This window comes from Panthera tigris, chromosome B2 (assembly GCF_018350195.1).
Source record: "Panthera tigris isolate Pti1 chromosome B2, P.tigris_Pti1_mat1.1, whole genome shotgun sequence".
Classification (NCBI taxonomy): domain Eukaryota; kingdom Metazoa; phylum Chordata; class Mammalia; order Carnivora; family Felidae; genus Panthera; species Panthera tigris.
The window spans coordinates 103,959,309-103,980,273 of record NC_056664.1 but is presented as its reverse complement, the minus strand read 5'-3'; the positions used below and the strand labels follow the sequence as shown (position 1 = coordinate 103,980,273).

The following is a 20,965-nucleotide window of genomic DNA, read 5'->3' as shown; positions in this document are numbered from 1 at the left end:
GTCAATATAATCTTAAAATATGGTATATCTCTCCCCTTTGTTCATCTGTATTTAGAATTTGTTTTAAATTGAGGTATAACTGACATGTAACATTACATTAGTTTTAGATGCAGAACATAATAATTCCATATTTGTGTACATTACAAATTGATCACAGTAAGTCTAATCGTTACAAAGATTTTTTTGTGTGTGATTAGAACTTTAAAAATCTACTATCATAGCAACTTTCAAATATGCAATACAATATTATTAACTATAGTTACCACACTGTACATTAAGTCCCCAAGACTTATTTATTTTATAACTAGAAATCTGTACTTTTGATTCCTTACTAAAGGAATCCAGAATCCTTACTAAAGACTTAAAAATTTCTCTGTTAAGTCTTATGGGATGTATTAAGTTAATTCCTACATAGTGATTCATTTTCATTGCTTTTTAAATGATTTCTCATTATACTTTGTTAAGTGGTTACTGAGGGTACATAGAAAAGCTATTGATTTTTGAATGCTGATTTGGATCCAGCATTTTGACAACTCTATTCATAGTTATAACAGTTTGTTGATTCCCTATGGTCTTCTATGCTAATGACCATATAACTCTGAAATAATCACAATTTGGTGTCTTCTAATCCTAATTTGTATTTTTTTTTCTCTTCTTGTGGTTTTGGCCAGCTCTGTTACACAATATAATTAATAACAGATATCCTTTGTCTAGCTCAGAACCTTAAAGAGCATGTGTCTCCATTAAGTATGGCTTTTTTCCCCATTAAAGTTTTCCATTATACATTATATTCTCACTGGGTTTTTTTGTCGGATAGCCTTTCTCTAATAAAAGGGTGGCCCCTTCTTATTTGTTGAGAATTTTCATCATTAAAATGAATTGTTTTGGCACCTAAATTTCATAATATGTTATTCTAAAAAGCTGAAGAATATATTTTCATTTGTTTGGAGTTAAAATGAAGAAACAGATGAGAACAGTAATGCAGGAAGCTAAAGAGGAGAGCTCCCTTTGGAGGCTAATCTTATGAAATTAAGACTAAGTAATTGCAAGATTAATGAAGTGACTTTTGATTTATTTCTGGAAACAAAGATGAACAAAAACAAATTATTTTCCCCTAGTCTCCTTAACTGGATTTACTTTAATCATTAAAATGGGCCATTTTTCCTTATCTGCCATGCTCCAATATAGTGCACTAGAAAATCAACAGATGCAATAAGATTCTAGAAAAAGTTTTTTATAGGGCTCAGTCAGTTGAGTCTCTGACTTCAGCTCAGGTCATGATCTCACGGTGTCTCCCTCTCTCTCTGACCCTCCCCTGATCATGTAGGCTCGCATGCTCTCTCTCTCTAAAATAAACAAACATTAAAAAAAAAAAAAAGCACCTTTGAAAAAGCCTTGCTTATCTAAGCCTTTGAAGTGCCATTTGAGATGTTCTCTGTCCTTATCTTGAGCTTGTTGTCACAAATGAAGGGAAGTAAAATCTTCACATTCCAGATGGTTTTATCTAGGGTAGAAATTACTGTAAATATCTAAGAAACTGAATTCAAGCCTAAGTGAAACAAAATGCTAATCTCCACAGAATATAGTAAATGTTAATGTTTTGGTTCAGTGAGTGCATCAATCCTGAGTGATCTTGTTGATTTGTTTTTAAATTATACTGTGAAAAGTTTACTTACGCTGAATAAAGTTAACTAGAAATAAGAAACTAAATCCTTTTGCATTCAGGCTTTGTACTTAATAAAAGACTGCGTGTTACATATGTTGTGTTTGACATCTGATTAGGAAAATGAAACTACATTTTTCTTAATAATCACAAAATCAACAGATGAACCCTCATGTGATGCTTAATGGATGATTTCCTCCTCCTGTAACAATTGAGGGTATCTATATTCTTGTTTCCTTCACAGGGAAGCAGGAAAGCAACTGAATTCTCATGACATGCTGTGCTTACACCAGGCTTTGATGTGCTGATGAAAGAAGTGTGCTGTGAATAGGAATACAGGTGAACTTAAATATGAAAGCAGTCTTTTAGAAGTTTTTAGAAGTCTTTTAGAAGCTCCTAGATTTGTGTTACAAGACAATTTTTAAAAACCCACATAATTGTGTTTAAATTAAAATTTAAATCTGCCTTTAAATACAAGCAGAAAGATGTATGCTAAGAGGATTTTCCTTAGAGTAGATAAACCTCCTAAGTTGGCCTGAAACCTCTACTAAGAATGGGCCCGTCAATACAAATACGGCCTCAAAACTGGTGGTGTCAGCATGACCAGAAAAACTTTGGAGTCAAGGAGTACGAGGATACTTGGGAGTTTTCAACAAAATGCTTTGGGCCACAACTGGGAATCCCGCACCAAAGCACCTGCCTCAGCCCCCAACAGGACAGGGAATCTATCTTCCACAACTCCCTTTTCCTGGAACCTCAATAGCATGAGATGGAAAAAGAGTTCAGGGCTAACTCTGAAACCTTCTGAGGGCTTTATCCTCACCCCGTCACTAGGCCAAACCTTCCCATTCCTTGCTTCCTTGTCTATGTTCAGTGGGGCAGGGTCGGTTGGGGAGGTAGAGTTTGATAGGAAAGGAACATTATTTCAATTTTGTCTTATGAAGTAAAATTTTCAAAAAAACCTTCAAATCTTCAAATAAAACTCACTATTTCCTGTCTAAAAGCCAATTATGAGCTCTTTGTTTATGGTGTGTTTGTAACTAATTAACAAGAAGAAAGGGGTCTGTGGGGGAAAGATTGGGCTACTGTTTATTGTAATGCTGGAGGAAACTTTCCCATGGATTCTTCATTTTCTTAACATAGTACCTGCATTCTCAAATCATTCTGAAGAAACCAAAGCTCCTAATTTCTCTTTAGTGAAAACCTCCAAAGTCACTCAGGATAGAAGGCCTACACCTCCTGCAAGATTGCTTTAAAGCTCTTCTTAACTCAGCCCAAAAAACTTCCAACGTCATGTTGAAGACTAAATGGCACTCAATGGAAACCTCATAAAAACATGACATTTAAAAACATTAAAAATTTTTAAAATGTTTATTTATCTTTAAGAAAGAGACAGAGACAGAGCATGAGTGGGGGAGGGGCAGAGAGAGGAAAACACAGAATGTGAAGCAGGCTCCAGGCTCTGAGCTGTCAGCACAGAGCCCCACGATGGGCTTGAACTCACAAACTGCAAGATCATGACCTGAGCCCAAGTCAGATGCTCAACTGACTGAGCCACCCAGGTGCCCCTATTAATGTTTTTTACTAATGTTTTTTTATTTATTTTTGAGAGAGAAAGAGAGAGAGAGAGAGAGAGAGAGTCAGAGTGTAAGCAGGAGAGGAGCAGAGAGAGAGGAGACACAGGATCTGAAGCAGGCTCCAGGCTCTGAGCTGTCAGCACAGAGCCTGAAGCAGGCCTCAGATGCTTAACCGACTTAGCCACCCAGGTATCCCCTTTTTGCTTTTTTATACTATTTTCCCTTTCTAGATTTATTTTACTTTTCTAGACATATTTTACTTTTCTTTACCTCCAGTCTTCACCTAAGTTTATTCTCGGCAGCTCAGGAATAAGTCTAAAGGAGTTACCAGTTTCAATAACGTAAACTCATGAAGAAAGCGCAGAAGAACTTTCATGACCAAGCAGAAGAGACATAGGGTATGACTACAGTGAGTCTGGATCTAGCCATCTCAGCATCAGCCAAAATCACCCAGGGTGTCACAGCATTGGATGAGAGCAGACGGCCAGGAAGACAGATGGTCAGGGTCATCTTGGCATCATTTAAAAATTATCAACAAAATAAACAATAGAGCTGAGATGGCAAGAAGATCACCATAAATGCCAACAGATTTCATCACTCTTGGCACAAACAAGCTCTTTCTAAGATACATCGACATAAAGGTTTTTCTTTCCAGGAGAGAGCTGAAGGGAATCCTTACCTCATATTTTCCTTTCTTCTCTAGAGGCTCTGATTCTTCAGGCTTCCCGTCTCTGTCCCCTCTGAGCTCTTCCAGAATGAGAACTGTCTCCCAGTTACTATAATGACGGGCTGGGAAAATGTCTGAATGCATGCTGTCACCAAAGTAAACGACCTGTAAGTCAGACAGCAAATTCCGTTTGAGGGATGAGAACTGTGCAAGAAAGTGTTCACTTCATGGAAGCAGAAAAAAATTCGTCAACAGGTATCAGAGTAAGACAAAAGTTACATAAACATCCTTGAGTAACGTCACAGGTGACTGTAAACTGGCCGCATTTGGTTTGCAGGACACCAGTCTGTTGTAAGAAGTTACACGATACATTTGCAGGTAGAAGAAAGGCAGAGGCTAACTGATTTTATTCAATTTTCTGAAGAAGTCAGAGTCCATATGTGTGCAGATGAACCTGCCCTCAGGATTGAAGAACTGATGACATATTACAGATGACCTGTTCTTGTTACAGTGGGTTAGATTAACAGGAGCACACATCACAGCCCTTACCCAGGAGTTTCTGGTACCCACCCAAACCTGCCGAAACAGAATCTTGGACAGGGGGTTGGGGCAGGTGGACTCTGGGAGGCTCCCCAGGTATTCTGAGGCATTGCCCCACTGATCTAATCCATAACCCTCAATTTACACATGAGAAACGAGAGTAAGGGAAAATGAACTAGAACCTTCAAGTCAGGATGCTCTGTCTACTAAACCCCTCAAGAATTCCCAGGGGCTTATGGCAAAGTGGGAGCCAATGGAGCAGGTCTCAGTTACACACTGATCTCTCCAGTAAACGTTTTTCAGAAGAAAGGGTTCTGCTGTAAAAAATGCACCAATGTCCAACATCAACAATGTGACCAGAGTATCAAAAGCAAGTGGGTCTTTAGGCTAGTCTGTGCTGTATTTCACTTACTGCAAAATTTTTTTGAGAACTGTTAGAGGGTATCATTCCTCAGGTACCCCATACACTTATCCAGTGTATCCCCTAGAACTGTGGCTCCCTGCTTGGAATCTCTGCTCTTTTCCATTAGAGATGAAAACCCAGTCTAGATCAACAAAGAAAGGGCTCGTTTAAGCAGAAGAAATAAGAGACTGACAGATAGGCAGAGGTACATGATTTCCCCCTAGATAACTAAGCTGAATGCATTTAGAATTATGTTTTAATTTATAATGGTTTATGTCTGTAAGTGGGCATCAAGAACTCCACCTCAATCAGAAAATACCTTGGGTTCACTTTTGCCGGTCATTTTCTTCAGAAGTTCATAAAGGTGGACAGCGTTCCCTTGGGAGTACCAGCCAGGTTTATCCAGAGATGGCAATGCCTCCTGCTCCTCATCATTCTCTGAAAATAGAGTTTGACAATCATATGCTTTTTTTTTTTTTTAATAATCCTATACTTTTTAATCAAGTAAGAGCACCCATATGGGCAGACCACACCAAGCATGGCTGCAGGACATGTATAAGAAGGAACCATGTGGGAACGGGAGCTAGCATTCAGTGAGCACCTATGCATTACAAGCCCTCCATGGATGTCTTTATCTCTATGTATAGATATATGTTTTTTCATGTACATATAATAATATGTTTTTACCATAAGAGACTCTTAAAGACTGAGAATAAACTGAGGGTTGATGGGGGGCGTGGAGAGGGGAAAGTGGGTGATGGGCATTGAGGAGGGCACCTGTTGGGATGAGCACTGGGTGTTGTATGGAAACTAATTTGACAATAAATTTCACATTAAAAAATAATTTAAAAAATGTTTTTAAAATAATTTATTTTTTAGAGCAGTTTTGGGTTCACAGCAAAACTGAGAGGTACAGAGATTTCTGATATAACCCACCGCCTCTGCACACGCATAGCCTCCCCCATTATTGGTGATAATGATGTGTCAAGGTAGGTTCATCAACTGAAACAAATGTACTACTCTCGTGGGGGGGGGGCGGCGGGGAGAATACTGATAATGGGAGAGGTATGTATTTTTATTCCTCATAACAACCCTCTTAACTGAGCAGAAATCTCAGAGAAGTTATTTTGTTCAAGGTCTCAAAGCTGATAGCTGATTTATTATTAACCAAACTCCACAGTTTACATTAGGACTTCAAATGGAGGCTAGAAGACAGACCCATAAACCATCTCTAAATTTGGATTCCTGGACCTGGATATGGCTCATGGAAGTGCCACAAACAAGAAACAACTGTAGCACAAGAGAAATTTTTATCTGTCATCTTCTGTAATATCCATATGGATTGCTGTTTACTGTCTTCTTTTTTTTTAATTATTATTATTTTTGAGAGAGAGAGAGAGAGAGAGAGAGAGACAGTGTGAGGTGGGGAGGGGCAGAGAGACAAGGAGACACAGAATCCAAAGAAGACTCCAGGCTCTGAGCTGTCAGCACAGAGCCAGACGCGGGGCTCGAACCCACAAACCGTGAGATCATGACCTGAGCCAAAGTCGGACGCTTAACTGACTGAGCCACCAGGCGCCCCTACTGTCCTCCATTATATTAAGAACAGGTCAGCAATGAATTAAAAAAAGGTGGACTTTAGATTGCATTTTGAACCTCATTTTGTAAAGTATTGTTTATACAATCTCCCTCATATTGACTCAGGAAACAGTTCTATATTATGAAAAATGTAAACCAGTATTATTTTCATAAAATTCAATTATGCCATGGTTTCAATTTAAAACATTCTTAAGAACTGGGCAAAATGCATTAATTTAAGAAATCTTCCTATGAAAATATATATTCAGAACAATTTTTTGTACCTGAGTATCGTAAGATGTCCAAATTATTCCTCAAATCTTTTAACTTAATGACTAATGGATTTTTTAAAATTTCTTTTTAATGTTTATTTATTTCTGAGACAGAGAGAGACAGAGCATGAGTGGCGGAGGGGCAGAGAGAGACAGAGACACAGAATCTGAAGCAGGCTCCAGGCTCTGAGCTGTCAGCACAGAGCCCAACGCGGGGCTCGAACTCACAGACAGTGAAATCATGACCTGAGCGGAAGTCGGACACTTAACCGACTGAGCCACCCAGGCGCCCCAATGACTAATGGATGTTTAGGTGATAACCTTCAAGGAGAAAAACTCAGACCAAAGCTCAAAGTTGTTCCTATAACAGGGTTGGATAGAGCTGGAAGAGCAATCAATTAAAGCAAATAGTAAATCAAACAACCTTTTTATTTTCTTATTGTTAAGAGCATATGGACAAGAAAAGTAAAAACAAAGTAGCAAAATTTTATTTTTATTTATTAAAAAAATTTTTTTTTTACATTTATTTACTTTTGATAGAGAGACAGAGCACAAGTGGAGGAGGGGCAGAGAGAGAAGGAGACACAGAATCCAAAGCAGGCTCTAGGCTCCGAACTGACAGCACAGAGCCCGACACGGGGCTTGAACTCACAAACTGCGAGATCATGACCTGAGCCGAAGTCGGACGCTTAACTGACTGAGCCACCCAGGCGCCCCACAAAGTAGCAAAATTTTAGTCAGTAAAAGAGTCCCAAAATGAATATGGGGAAATGATACAGTCAAAGCTATGGCTAACAATCCTGAACAAAGATAAGTTCCATAACTTAGGTCAGAAAACCTTGCTATAGAGAGCAAGAGTTTTGTGAGAAGTTTTGTGTACCTGTGCCTGACCACTCACCTCAGCCCACAGCTGCCTGAATGTGGTTCATGTGGCAGCTCACACCTGTTCCCCCCAACTCCCAGTGTGCTTGGAGTTACTATCTTAATGTTTAAACAGTATGTATTTATGTGATTTTCGTCAGTAATACACTTACATATATTAAAAGTCCCATTTTTGAACTCTATCTGCTATGCACTCACCTCTTCTACAAAAGGTAACATATATTCTTTTCCTCTCCCTTTTAAAAACACATTTATTGAGGTATGAGTGATATACAATAAACTGCGCATATTGCAAACATACATTTTGAAGAGTCGGCATGTGTACATACTTGTTATGAGCTGAACTGTGTTCCCCTCAAATTCATATGTTGAAGCCCTAACCACCAACATCTCAGAATGTGACCGTATTTGAAGACAAGGCGTTGGAAGTGATTAAGTTAAAATTCAGTCATTAGGGTGAGTCTGATATAATACGGTTATTGTCCTCATTAGAGATTGAGACACAGAGAATTAGGAGATTATGACACAGAAGGAAGACTCTATGTTATTGGAAAAAGATGCCCCTCCTAAGAAGAGAGGCCTCAGAAGAAACCAATCCTGCTGACACCTTGACCTCAGACTTCTAGCCCCCAGAACTGAGAGAAGATACACTTGTGTTGTTTAAGCCACTCAGTCAGCGGTATATTGTTATAGCAGCCTTGGCAATTAATACAATACCCACGAACCCTCCCATTTAAACAGAAGTATTAGCACATTCTTCTGCAATTTAATTTTTTAAAAAAACTCCTCTAGATACTACATTGTTATGTACCTAGTTTTTAAAATAGATGCATGTTCCATAATTTATTTAATAGTCATCTATTGGTAGCTATGTGAGATGTTGCCAATCTTTTGTTGTTATGAGGAAAAAGTTACAAACATGAGAGAATCCTCACAGCTTGGTGGGATCAAATAGACTCTGAGATGGAAAAAACTCATTTTCTTTTTTTTCTTTTGCTCTTTATTTCAACTATCTTTTACAGAACACTTTAGGTACGAGGTATATAGCAATGAACTAGATGGCCCAAGTCCCTGTCCTCAGGATGCTAATATTCTGGTAGCAATCTCTGACTTGGTAGAGGTTTACTTAGCAATGATTTATAATTAAAAATATATCTCTAATTCTTTTGATTTCCTGAACTCCTTTCTATATAATGTGGACTTGACTGGACATTTAATATTTTCTCTTACATATCCCTTCTTCAATTTTGAGTTAGAATTTTTTTTTTTCCCAATTGTGCATTTTTTTTATACACAATTTCTCCATTAATTCTTTGGCATGGGCAATAAGACATTTAAAAAGTAAGCTTTTTTTTTAGTGATATCCACATGCAATGTGGGGCTTGAACTCATGACTCCCGGGATCAGAGTCATGCTCTTCTTAGCCAAGTGCCCCAAATATGTTGTAATAATTTTTATATTGGCTTAATACTGAAAATGCTGTATTTTAAAATTTATTTTTTCAAGTAAGCTCTAGGCCCAATGTAGGGCTTGAACTCATGACCTCGAGATCAAGAGTCACATGCTCTACCAACTGAGCCAGACAGGTGCCTCCCTTAAAAAGACACTTTTTAATGAAAATATCTGCTAAAATGCTTGTCTGTGTTGGGAGCCATAAAAGGAAAATTACATCTTAAGAGAAATAAATACCTTACCAGTGAGTAGGAGCAAATTTAATAGAATAGAAAGCAAAACCTTTATCTACTTTGGTTTGGGGTTATAATTCATAATTCTTTAATATTCATAATTCTTTAATAACTAGTAGCAGTTAATTCTTTAAAAGTCTTTTCCTTTAGTTTATTCTTTATCTAGCTCATTTCCATACCTAATATGATGGGAAGTTTGTTTCTTTTCAGAATAACAATCTTCAATTAACGGCTCTAAGAACTTCTCTCTTAGGGTTACTAAAATCTGTCATTGGTGATCTGACCAGTAGTATCTGCTTTACCAGAAAATTTGTTTAGAATGCAGAATCTAGGGGCACCTGGGTGGCTCAGTCGGTTGAGCGTCCGACTTCGGCTCAGGTCATGATCTCAGTATATGAGTTCGAGCCCCGCGTCGGGTTCTGTGCTGACAGCTCAGAGCCTGGAGCCTGTTTCAGATTCTGTGTCTCCGTCTTTCTCTCTCCTCCCCCGCTCACACTCTATATCTCTCTTCTCAAAAATAAATAAACGTTAAAAAAAATTTAGAATGCAGAATCTAAGGTTCTACACAGACTTACTGAATCAGAATCTCCACTCTAACAAGATCTCTAGGTGGTGTGAGTGTGCATTAAAATCTGGGAAACACTGATGTGGAGAGAACAGCAGGACTGAAAACCTGATAGAAGAACAGAAGGCATTCATTCTGGCAAGGCCCGACTAATGGGCATCTGGAGGGATCAGACAGAGTGCAGATGAAAAGGTAACTTAGCAACCAGGTTCAGAATCGCCTTAGATGCTTCGTGGGGTGGGGAGCCAATGAGATTCTGTGTGTATGTGATTAACTATACTGTATGCCTGACAGTAAGTAATAAGTGACTCATATAACATATGTTTAAAGTTATTAAAATATATCTAAAATTTATATTTAAATGAAAATATGTGCCAAGTATTTGAGGGCAACAGGCAAGAGATGGAAGAAAGGAGAGATATAAAGTAAGGGCAGGAGGATGAGGTAAGAGACTCACAGGGAAGAGAGTAATGAAGGCCTAATGGGAAGGAAACAGAGAGCAGAGAGGAGGTAGTTTAAACAGGACTTGATGTACAACATGCTGGATGTGAAAGGGCGAAGACACTGGAGGTTTATAGCTGGGGGGCAATTCACTAGATAGTCAAGTAATGAAGATAAAGATTATAAAGGGGCCAGCGTGTACGGTTGCACTTTCTAGGAGGAAGGAGAATATCAAGTCTCATTTCAGAATACTGAGCAGAGCTGTGAGCAGGAGGAAACGTGGTATGAGCCTCCAGGGAAGTCTCAGGGAAAGATTTCAGAGTGTACTGGTGACAGCTGAGGCCAAGAAACCAAAGATAGCAAGTTGGGAATCACGGTTTTCAAACTGAGGGCAGGAGGATGGGTAGCTGACAGCACAGGGGACACAGCAGTGAAAAAGATATCGTCACTCTCCTCAATGAAGTTACAATCTTGCAAGATGGACTCCTCTCCTCTCCACCTCTCCACCCCCTCCCCAGGCTTTTGCACTGGCAAAAAGCCGAATCACAGCAATGGGGCAGGATGCTGCATATTTTGCCTAGAAGGAGGCACTCAGCCCCCGCCTACTCGGACGCAACTCTCCCCCTTTCTTGTCCCCATGACAATGGATGACGTCAGGCCTGTGCGACAGCTGCAAGGACACACTCACCCAGCGCCTTCCATCCCAGATGCGTCCTTTGCCTTATTTTACTTCTACTTTTAGCCACTTGGAGCAGTGATTTGATTTACATGACACTGGAGGTTACCAGAACAGGCTGACATGACTTGCATGATACGATAACATTAACAGCCATATGGAGGATGGGTGGTTTGAGGGTTACAAGGCTGATGGGGGCGGGACATCAGTTATTAAGTACCGTCATACCCAGTAGTGATGTGAATGTATCAGTTCATACAAGGGATGATAAGGGCAGTGGCAGGAATATGGTAGGTGACCAATCTGAGAAAACTGAAGGCAGGTGTGATGTGAAGGGGAGAGAGTAACAGAAGATGACTGATTTTCCTGGTTTGGGTAAGATCTGTTGGAAAAGTTATAATGGAATTACAGAATATGGGAAGAGGAGCATGCCAAGATTGGGGGGGGGGGGAATTAATGAGTTATTATAAGCACATCCCAAGTTTCCTGCAATGCTAGGGCTGTAGGGTGTGGAGAATTTAGAAGGCAGATAGAAATATGCCTCTGTAAGTCAGGGGAAAAGTGAGGTCTAGAGATAAGGAATTGGGAGTCACTCATATATAGGTACTAGCTGAAACCGTCAGAGTGGTAGCTGAAGACAGCAGGAGAAGAAAGGAAGGCTAAGATAGAATGCTGCCAAACATTAACCTTTAAAGAGAAATGTTATACCATGGATATTAGTTCCAAACTGACTAAAAACTCATGTAGACACTTTATTATATGAAATGTAGAATGCTTCGACATTAACATTAAGGAAAACTCCGTTTGAGAAATAGGTGTGAAGCTTGGAAAATATGCCATTTAACCAAAAAGTTCACTGAACTGCATATACAGGACTGAATCAGACTTTTCTCTGGTTACTCTTCAAAGGAATAAATTTATTTGTCTTAAACATATGGAAGACTTTTTTTTGTTTAATGGAAATCAGTGAATTCAACAACGATGGTCAACAAATTTTTCCCTTACTATTGTTAGCAATCTTTAGAAGATTACATACTGATTTAGAGGCTACATTTGTGTTGCTGTTTACTCATAGCTATTATTAACTACATAGTTTCATTTGTTTAAAAAAATTTCTTTTAATGCTTATTTACTTGTGAGAGAGAGAGAGACAGAGTGTGAGTGGGGGAGCGGCAGAGAGAGAGGGAGACACAGAATCTGAAGCTGGCTCCAGGCTTTGAGCTGTCAGCACAGAGCACGACGCGGGACTCGAACTCACGAACAGTGAGATCATGACCTGAGCTGAAGTCAGATGCTTAACCGACTGAGCCACCCAGGTGCCCCCATAGTTTCATTTGTAAGAAAATAATTTTAATAACTTACTTTGTATTGATTTTGAGCACAATGAATATCTTACTGTAATAAAATATTTTGTTAAGAGAGAGAGAGAAAGATGAGGGGAAACCAGCAGTGGAAACAAAGTAGTTACAGGTAGGCAAAGACTCAGAATCAGCAGCACTGAACACTACAAAACAAACACTACAATACAGCATCATGAATTAGAGAATCTTTTTTTAAAAATTTATTTATTTTGAGGAAGGGGGGGGAGTGTGTGTGTGTGTGTGTGTATGTGTGTGTGTGTGTGTGTGCAGGAGGGGCAGAGAGAGGGAAAGAGACAGAATCCCAAGCAGGCTCTGCACTGTCAGCATGAAGCTCTATGCCAGGCTCGAACTCATGAACCCTGAGATCATGATCTGAACTGAAGTCAAAAGTCAGACACTTAACTGACTGAGCCACCCAGGCACCCCAAGGGCATATTTTGTTCTTGTAAACTGAAGACATGAGAATATGCATATATGTCCATGAAAATGGTCTAGTACAGTTGTTTTCAATGATGGCAATTTTGGACCTCAGGGCAAATTTGACAATGTCTGGAGACATTTCTGGTTGCCACAAATTGGGAGGTGAGATGATTAGAGGCTAAGGATGCTGCTAAGCAGCCTACAACATATAGGACGGCACCGCCACTCCCACTAACAAAGAAATATCTGGCCCCAAATCTCAGGAGTGCAACAGTTAAGAAACCCTGGTCTAGCAGAAAGTGAGAAAGTGATGGTGGTTTTTATATACTGGTTCAATGTCTCATATAAATCATTGCTGTTAAGAAATAACATCAGGGATTCAAATAATACTCTTTCTGTTAAACAAACAAACAAACAAACAAACAAATATTAAATGTTTCCCTCCTCTTCACAAATTTATATTTAAACACATAACTAAGTACTCAACAATGTTTATTTTTATCTGCAGGATCTTTGTATTTTCTTCCAAGAAAATCTATACCTGTTCTATACCTATTATAGTACGTACGTTGTTCTACAGAGAGTTTTATTAAATTTTCACACACACCAGTAACAGAAAACAACGCACATTAAAAATACACCAAATTTTTTAATACACTGGGGACCACAAATGTATTAACTTATGCTAACAAGTTACTGCATTTTTGCACTATGTCTGTTTAATTGAAAAGTATCGAGAGACAGAAGGATGAACTGTTTAAAAACTATTATGTAGAAGAACCTATCTGCAGTCTGGTTTCTATCTCCGTCATTCTCTCTGTATCTCACATATAAGCCCATGGCTTTAAAATATCCTTCTATAAGTTAAGGACTCTCCCAAATTTATACCCTGACCCTAAAGCTGTTCCCCTTGGACTCCACGCTCATCCATACAATTTCCTAATTGTTAGTCCCCACTGAAGAATTTGTAGGCATGTCAAAACATGATTTCTTAATCACCACACCACCCCATACAAACTTTTCTTCTGTAACCTTCCTCACGGCTACATGAGGATTCACTCCTTTGCTCAATTCAAAAAAAAAAAAAAGAAAAATCAACAAGTCATTTTTGATTATCTTTTCATCTGCTGCTTCTGAAAGCATCACCAAGTCCTACTGTCCATCTCCACAATGCATCTTAAATATGTCTCCTCTTCATCTCCAGTACTACCTCCTCAGACCAAACTACCACGGTGTCTTACTTGGGACACACTTAGTGCCTGGTTTCTTCTTCCCTCTCTCCCCGCCTCCCTCCCTCCCTTCCTCCCTCCCCCTCTCCCTCCCTTCCTTCCTACCTTCCTTCCTTCCCTCCCTCCCTTCCTTCCTCCCTTCTTCCTTTCCTTTTCTCTTTCTTTCTTTCTTTCTTTCTTTCTTTCTTTCTTTCTTTCTCTATTTTTGGGAGTGAGAGAGAGAGACAAAGCGCAAACAGGGGAGGGGCAGAGAGAGTGGGAGACACAGAATCCGAAGCAGGTTCCAGGCTCTGAGCTGTCAGCACAGAGCCCAATGAGGGGCTTGAACTCAAACTGGGAGGCTGTGATCTGAGCCTAAGTCAGGCACTTAACCGACTAAGCCACCTAGGCACCCCCATGGTTTTCCTCTTTCTATTCTTCCCACATTCAATCCATTCACCACCCTCAGCCAAAGAGCTCTCCAGATTACCCGTACACCTCAACTGAATGCTTCACATAGCTTGTGGAATAAAATTCAAACCCATTTTCACAGTGTATGAGGCTGCATGCTTCCCTAACTTCCCCGCCTCTCTCTTCCCATGAGTCGCTGGCCTCTTCTCCATCACTGGAACTGTCTCAAACTACTGCCACTCCTCCTCTGCTCTTCTCATTACCTGTCCCTCAGGTCCTGCCTGGTAAGTCACCTTTTCTGACTTTTTTGGACAGGCCTTCCCTGGTCAGCCCCTCTAAAGTGCCCTCCTGGTTTACTCAGCAAGCAGGCATTTCCTGTTGGTTTTTTTTTTTTTTTCAGGCACGTTCGTCATGACAGGTAACATGGCCTATGATCATCCCATGCATTTATTCACCTGCTAAGTAGCAGTGTTTGTTTATGCATTTCTGTGAGGGGGGAAGAAGACTTGGTATCACTTGTATACCCCTGGTTGTATTTAACACAGGACTTTGCACCTGATTGTCAGCCAACAGGTACTTACGAAGTACCTGAATGAACAAATCTTAAATAAGGAAGAAACAAAATGTTAACTCACCGAGCGTCCAGAAAGGTCTTTGACTTGGTAAATGGGAGAAGAAACCAGGCTTCAATGCGTTTGTAATCACAATGTCAAAAAGATCTGTAAAATCATTCCTAAAAAGCAACAATATTTTTCATAATTTTAAGAAATTAGAAAAAGTCCATATAAAATAGAACTTCATCTTTACCTATCAGACCACAGAATCATTTCTTACCTTTTGATTAACTTTTGCATGCTTTCTATATATTTTATATACAGAAATAGGAAGTGGTTGAGCAAAACTTTTCCTGACGACACCTTGAAGCATAAACGTAAGGGGAAAATGCGTATTACCTCGTTAACTCTGGGTGCGAAGCTGGCTTTCTCATGATGGTAATAGTTACAGTGAGTGAATTCAATGGCTTCTAACAACAAAAATATTCATGAGCTGTATCTTCAAATGTGGGCCCTGAACTCTGTCTCGATTTATTAGCAGGAAAAGGTATTGATAATTTTGTGTGTTACATGGGTCCTACAGAAAGCTAGCATGATCAAGTCAGGTGATATCTTTTAGAGTGTTCACATATGAAGAAGGCATCTTCTTTTGAAAATCAGTGTGCTCTTATAATGTGGTAATTTTTAGATAACAACAATAATTGTTTTTTGGCCTGTATTTAATACTACATTAAGGATCATTTGGGATGGCAAAGGGTAGATGGGATTCATTATAGCAATGGGGAAGACAGTAACTACAAATCTAAACTATGCTAAAGAGACCATAAGATAGGAAGAAAAACTTTGGTTATCTATGCTAATGACAAAGAAGGTAAGAGTGCTTATTCTGAAGCATGGTCCCACTATCAGGACAGCAAATAGTCTCACAGTCTGAGAGGCACTGGGCAAGGCATCCAGGATTTCCACCTTAATTCACTTCAAGGACCCCAGGTTTATGTATTATTAAAAAGCAGAAAATCTACTGGCAGATCTAAGTATATCACAGACCCATCTAAGCTCCCATGTGCTGAGGAACATGGACACCAGGAGGCTAAACAAGTCAGCCAGAGGTCAGTTGTGAGGGTTAAACTTGCTTCATACTCCCAGCAATTCCGTATTTGCTGAAATCCTAGGAAACGTTAGGGAGATCTAGTAGCCCATTTTAGAATCTGGCTCTGAGCATGGATATTCCCTGGTATTGCTCACAAGAATGACAGAAGTATTAAGACTTCCTGAAACTTATCAACTACTCTCATACTTCACCTGTGTTACGCTTATTTAAACTCCCCTCTCACACCTATGAGATACGATTGTCCCATTTTTAAGATGACGAAATCGAGGATGAGAGGTGCAAGAACATACCTCAGGTCTCAGAGCAAGTTGCAAGGTAGGCCTTGAACCCATATGTGTCTTAAGTCTGTGCATTTGTACTGCCTCGATTTTCAAGGATGTCAGGCCCATCGCCGGCTGTGCAAAATGGTGAAGTACACGGCTCCCCACTCAAATGGCTAGAGGCGCTGTACTCCAGGTCTGTATGTACCTGGGAGTGAAACCTACAACTCCATGTCCCTCAACAGTCATCCAAAGCTGAGAAACCAAATTCATGGAGCACTGCTTGAAGGACGTGTCGTTTATCAACCTTTCAGAACATCTAAAGCCCAGACCACCGGTGGGCTTTTAGCATCCTGGCCCCCGTAACACTGCTTTGCTAAACTGTACCTGGGTGGTGTTGCTGTCGACAGATGTTGAGGGATGTTACGAGAAACAACTACGTCTCTCAGCATTGTCTAATATAAGGATACGGTCATGGTCGAGCACTTTTAAAACAGCATTAGCCTAATTTGTTATCCAGTATTGTAGAAGACCATGAAAATGGAATGACTCATTACTTACCCAAGAATATATTCACAGAGAAGTCGACAGTAATCACTGTGAGAACTTGTAATTAACAACAGAATTTTCCCAGCATTCTTTAGCTGTCGAAGCCACTTTTTCACAGATTCAGGACAAGTGTGTAAATATCTGCCTGGATCTCTCTTTATCTCTGGAAAATATATTCCACAGTTTTCTGAAAAATAAAAATGTCAAAGAGATTTTTCTTTAAAAAAATTGAGAGGAGGGGCCAACGTGGCAGAGAAGTAGGGGGTTCCGAAGTTCCCTTGTCTCTCCAACAAAGCAGTGTTGAAGCCAAAGGACTTTGAACTCCAAAAGTCCAGGAGACAGACACAGATTCACTTCTAAAAAAATTGTTTGACTATATTCTTCAAACAAGTTCATCTCTCTCAAAGCTATAGATAAAAAGAGAAAAACTTGATTCAAACATAGCAATGATGCCATTGCTAACTGCTTCTTAAGAATACTTCCTGTTCTGGGGAGTCTGGGTGGCTCAGTCGGTTAAGCATCCGACTTCAGCTCAGGTCATGATCTTGCGGTTTGTGAGTTTGAGCCCTGCATCTGGCTCTGTGCTGACAGCTGGGAGCCTGGAACCTGCTTTGGTTTCTGTGTCTCCCTCTCTCTCTACCCCTCTCCTGCTCGTGCTCGGTCTCTCAAAAATAAATAAACATTAAAAAAAAAGAGAATATTTCCTATTCTTTACTTAAGGACATGACGAATGAAAATGTCAACTGAGAATGTTGGATATTTGATAAGAACTGATAAACTATTGAAATAGATAACAGAGGTGCCTGGGTGGCTCCATCGGTTAAGTGACTGACTGTTGATTTCACCTCAGGTCATGACCTCATAGTTCTCAAGATTGAGCCCCGAGTCAGGCTCTGAGCTGACAGCATGGAACTTGCTTGGGATCCTCTCTTTCCCTCCCTCTCTCTGCCCCTCCCCCACTTGTGCACTCTCTCTCAAAATAAATAAATAAAAACTTAAAAAAATAGATAACATAAAAAAGAATATAATCAGCAGGGTTTTTTAATTTCTTGAAAAAATGTTTATTTTCGAGAGAGAAAGAGAAAACATTCTCATGTGGGTGCAAGTGAGCAAATGGGGGAGGAGCAGAGAGAGAGGGGAACAGAGGATCTGAAACAGACTCTGCACTGACAGCAGAGAGCCCGATTTGGGGCTTGAACTCACGAATCATGAGAACATGACCTGAGCCGAAGTAGGACATTTAACCCACTGAGCCACCCAGGCGCCCCTAATCAGCAGTTTTGAGTCCAGAAAGAACCTTACTGCATTTGGAATGTCAATTAATAAATATTCTTTTAATCATTCAACAAATATTTGCTGAATACAAACAACAAATAAGTATTCAGATAATGCCCCAGAAAGGCATCTTTGGCATGAAGCCAGTGAGAGGGGAGCTGGGTTCTTCAGAGTCACAATTGTGTTGCAGATGGAATTCAGACTAGAAAGCCAGTCTAGTACAGCCTGTGAGAGGTGCTGAGATGTCAAATGGAAAAACCAGCTAGAAAAGGTCAGAAGGCACTGCAACTGACAGCAAAAGGACCTCAATCACTGAGCAGGGCCAGCAGGCGCTGACCCTTTGAGTCTTTAGGGAGTCCAAGGGGTCAGTCTGAGCTCTGGGACAGATGGTGTCAGTATCTCCAGAAGTTCTGGTCAGACCCACCCACAATGCTTGTCAGGGTGCCTTGAGAGTGGTGCATACTTAGCAGACACTTGTAGGTTTGCCTGAAATGCTACTAGATTCATAAAGTACTTCAGAGATATTGTTCTGTGAGGGGTAGCATTAATAAACAGAAAAAGAGAACCCAACTTCTTTAACTACTAAGAAAAGGACACAAGCATAAACAAAACCACAGGAGAAAGAGCTTGTAATGAATGATAAACTCTGCCATGGATGTGGGCTATACCTTTAATTCTGTACAGTCTCACGCACTTAAAATAACAGATAATCGAAGTTATTATTTCAAGAATAGCAGGAGGAAGAAGAGTCTCTAAGCAAAAAGCCAAAATGAAACAAAGACCAGAAATGGTAGCAAACACTGTTGTCTGCCTGCCCAAATCCCACCGCTTCTCCTTGGCTGGAGACACTGCTTTTCTATGAGGCTGCACCCTCTTCTGAGGGGCTGGGTGCTCAGGGAGGTCATGGGTCTCTATCAGTTGAACCTGTCTTGGTGATTCCTTCCGCCTGCAGTGCAGTGAATTGTTTAGGAAGCGCTGGAGACCCGTGCCTGGTCAGTGGGACCTGAGAACTCTGAGACTCTCTGGAATCTTGAATACACCACCAAGAAGACCTCTACATACGAGTATACATCCCCTCTTCTACTCTGTGCTTTGCTAGGCTTGCACATTCCACCTAGAAGGGCAGCAGCTCTCCTCAACACAAAGCTCACGTCTGACATAACCAGGATGGCTAAGTGGAAATCTGAAAGGAACCTGGGTTCCTGATGACATCATCAGGTCTCTGATTAAGACACTGAATGAACTAACCATTGCTGAAGGTACCAGCCAAACTGGGGACTTCCGGTCACATGACTCAATTTAACAACAGCTTAAATATCAAGTATATCTCTTATTTGTAGCCTACAGTCCCTCTACTCAGAAAATGATATACTGCAAGAATTAATCACAACCAGACCAAAAAATAACAACCCCCACCCCCTCCCATGTTACAATATGAGAATAATATACAGACATAAAGAGACCCAGAACAAAAACAAAGTTCACACTCTTCTTGTGTTTTGCCGTACAGGAACACTATGTAAATCTCTCTGATCTCTTAATATTGTACAAACTATGTAATGACCCTTAAATAAAAGTCTACAGAGAAGAGAAGGCAGTAGTAAGAAAGGGCTAATTTAAGGCAGAGAAAATTAATAAAATGAAATAGCTAAGAATTTGTTTGGCGAATGATTATCGAAGTAAAGGGCAGAGGCAGTGTCTCTCTCAGAATTTCCCAGAAAAACAAAGCTTCTATAGCAATAGAACTATTACGGGATGGAAAACAAAAGGTATGTGTATATAATGCTGAAAACATTTACATACTTAAGCATCTATATTCAGAAACGACAGCTGAAGGGCTCCTGGGTGGCTCAGTCGGTTAAGTGGCAGACTTCAGCTCAGTTCATGATATCGTAGTTTGTGGGTTTGAGCCCCGCATCAGGCTCTGAGCTGACAGCTCCAAGCCTGGAGCTTCGGATTCTGTGTCCCCCTCTCTCTCTACCCCTCCTCTGTTCACTCTCTCTCTGAAAAATAAATAAACATTAAGAAAAAAGAAAGAAAGAAACGACAGCTAAGAAAAAAGGCTATTTTTTCCTTAGCTATATGTGCTCAGTGCCATCTAGTGATCAAAATATGAATTACTGCTACAAAACTATTCCATTTCCAAATGAATAACAAAATAAAGCACGCACATTTAAATACTGTATTTGAAAATTCTTGCCTAAATTAGTTTCATTAGTTTTCTTTAGAGTTAATCCAAAAGAGTCCAAACATAATACTTTAGTTGGAGAAAATGACTCTCTGTGGCAATAATATGGGTGTCCTCATTTTGTTCACAAGACAGATTAAGGTGAACTAAATAAGGTAAGTCCTGTACAAACAGTTGCCCAATAGTAGACTATGGGTCACTATTATTATAAACAATCACTGGCTGCTGTTGGGGAATATACAGGTATTTCCGTAACCTCAAATCGTTAAAGGAACAGGAGATATAACTACACAATACACATCCATCTTCTTTAAATTTTATTTTTATTGCAATCTAGCTGACATATAAGCATTGTGTAAGTTTAAGATGTACAACGTGTTGGTTTTCTGTATTTCTATATTGCAATATGATTACTACCTTAGCGTTTGCTAGTACCTCTATCATGTCACATAATTATCTTTTCTTTTTTGTGGTGGGAACAATTAAGATCCAGTCTCTTAGCAATTTTGGAGTTTCTAATATAGTACTGTTGTCTATAATACACACTCATATTTTTATTGAACTAAATCAAGGTATTAAACCAAAGGAAGTTAGGTTGAACACACTACATTGGATAATAATGGTCTATTAAATTATCTCCTTGAAGTGACTGTAACCTCCTAAGGGTAGGGAGCCCGAC

General features: G+C 39.9%; 1 protein-coding gene across 3 annotated transcripts in view; it reads right to left on the bottom strand.

The window, feature by feature from the left end:
* NT5DC1 (5'-nucleotidase domain containing 1) overlaps positions 1-20,965 on the bottom strand; it is a 139,772-nt gene that overhangs the window by 10,786 nt on the left and 108,021 nt on the right. For 2 of the 3 annotated variants that reach the window (XM_042987039.1, XM_042987040.1), the window contains exons 7-10: positions 16,836-17,010; positions 14,985-15,082; positions 5,170-5,288; positions 3,920-4,072 (exon numbers count right to left, since the gene is read on the bottom strand). In XM_042987039.1, the coding sequence (XP_042842973.1) occupies positions 3,920-4,072; positions 5,170-5,288; positions 14,985-15,082; positions 16,836-17,010 (545 nt within the window). Of the gene's footprint in view, positions 1-1,388; positions 1,505-3,919; positions 4,073-5,169; positions 5,289-14,984; positions 15,083-16,835; positions 17,011-20,965 lie in introns of those variants that run through there. The other variant, XM_042987041.1, reaches the window with a different exon arrangement.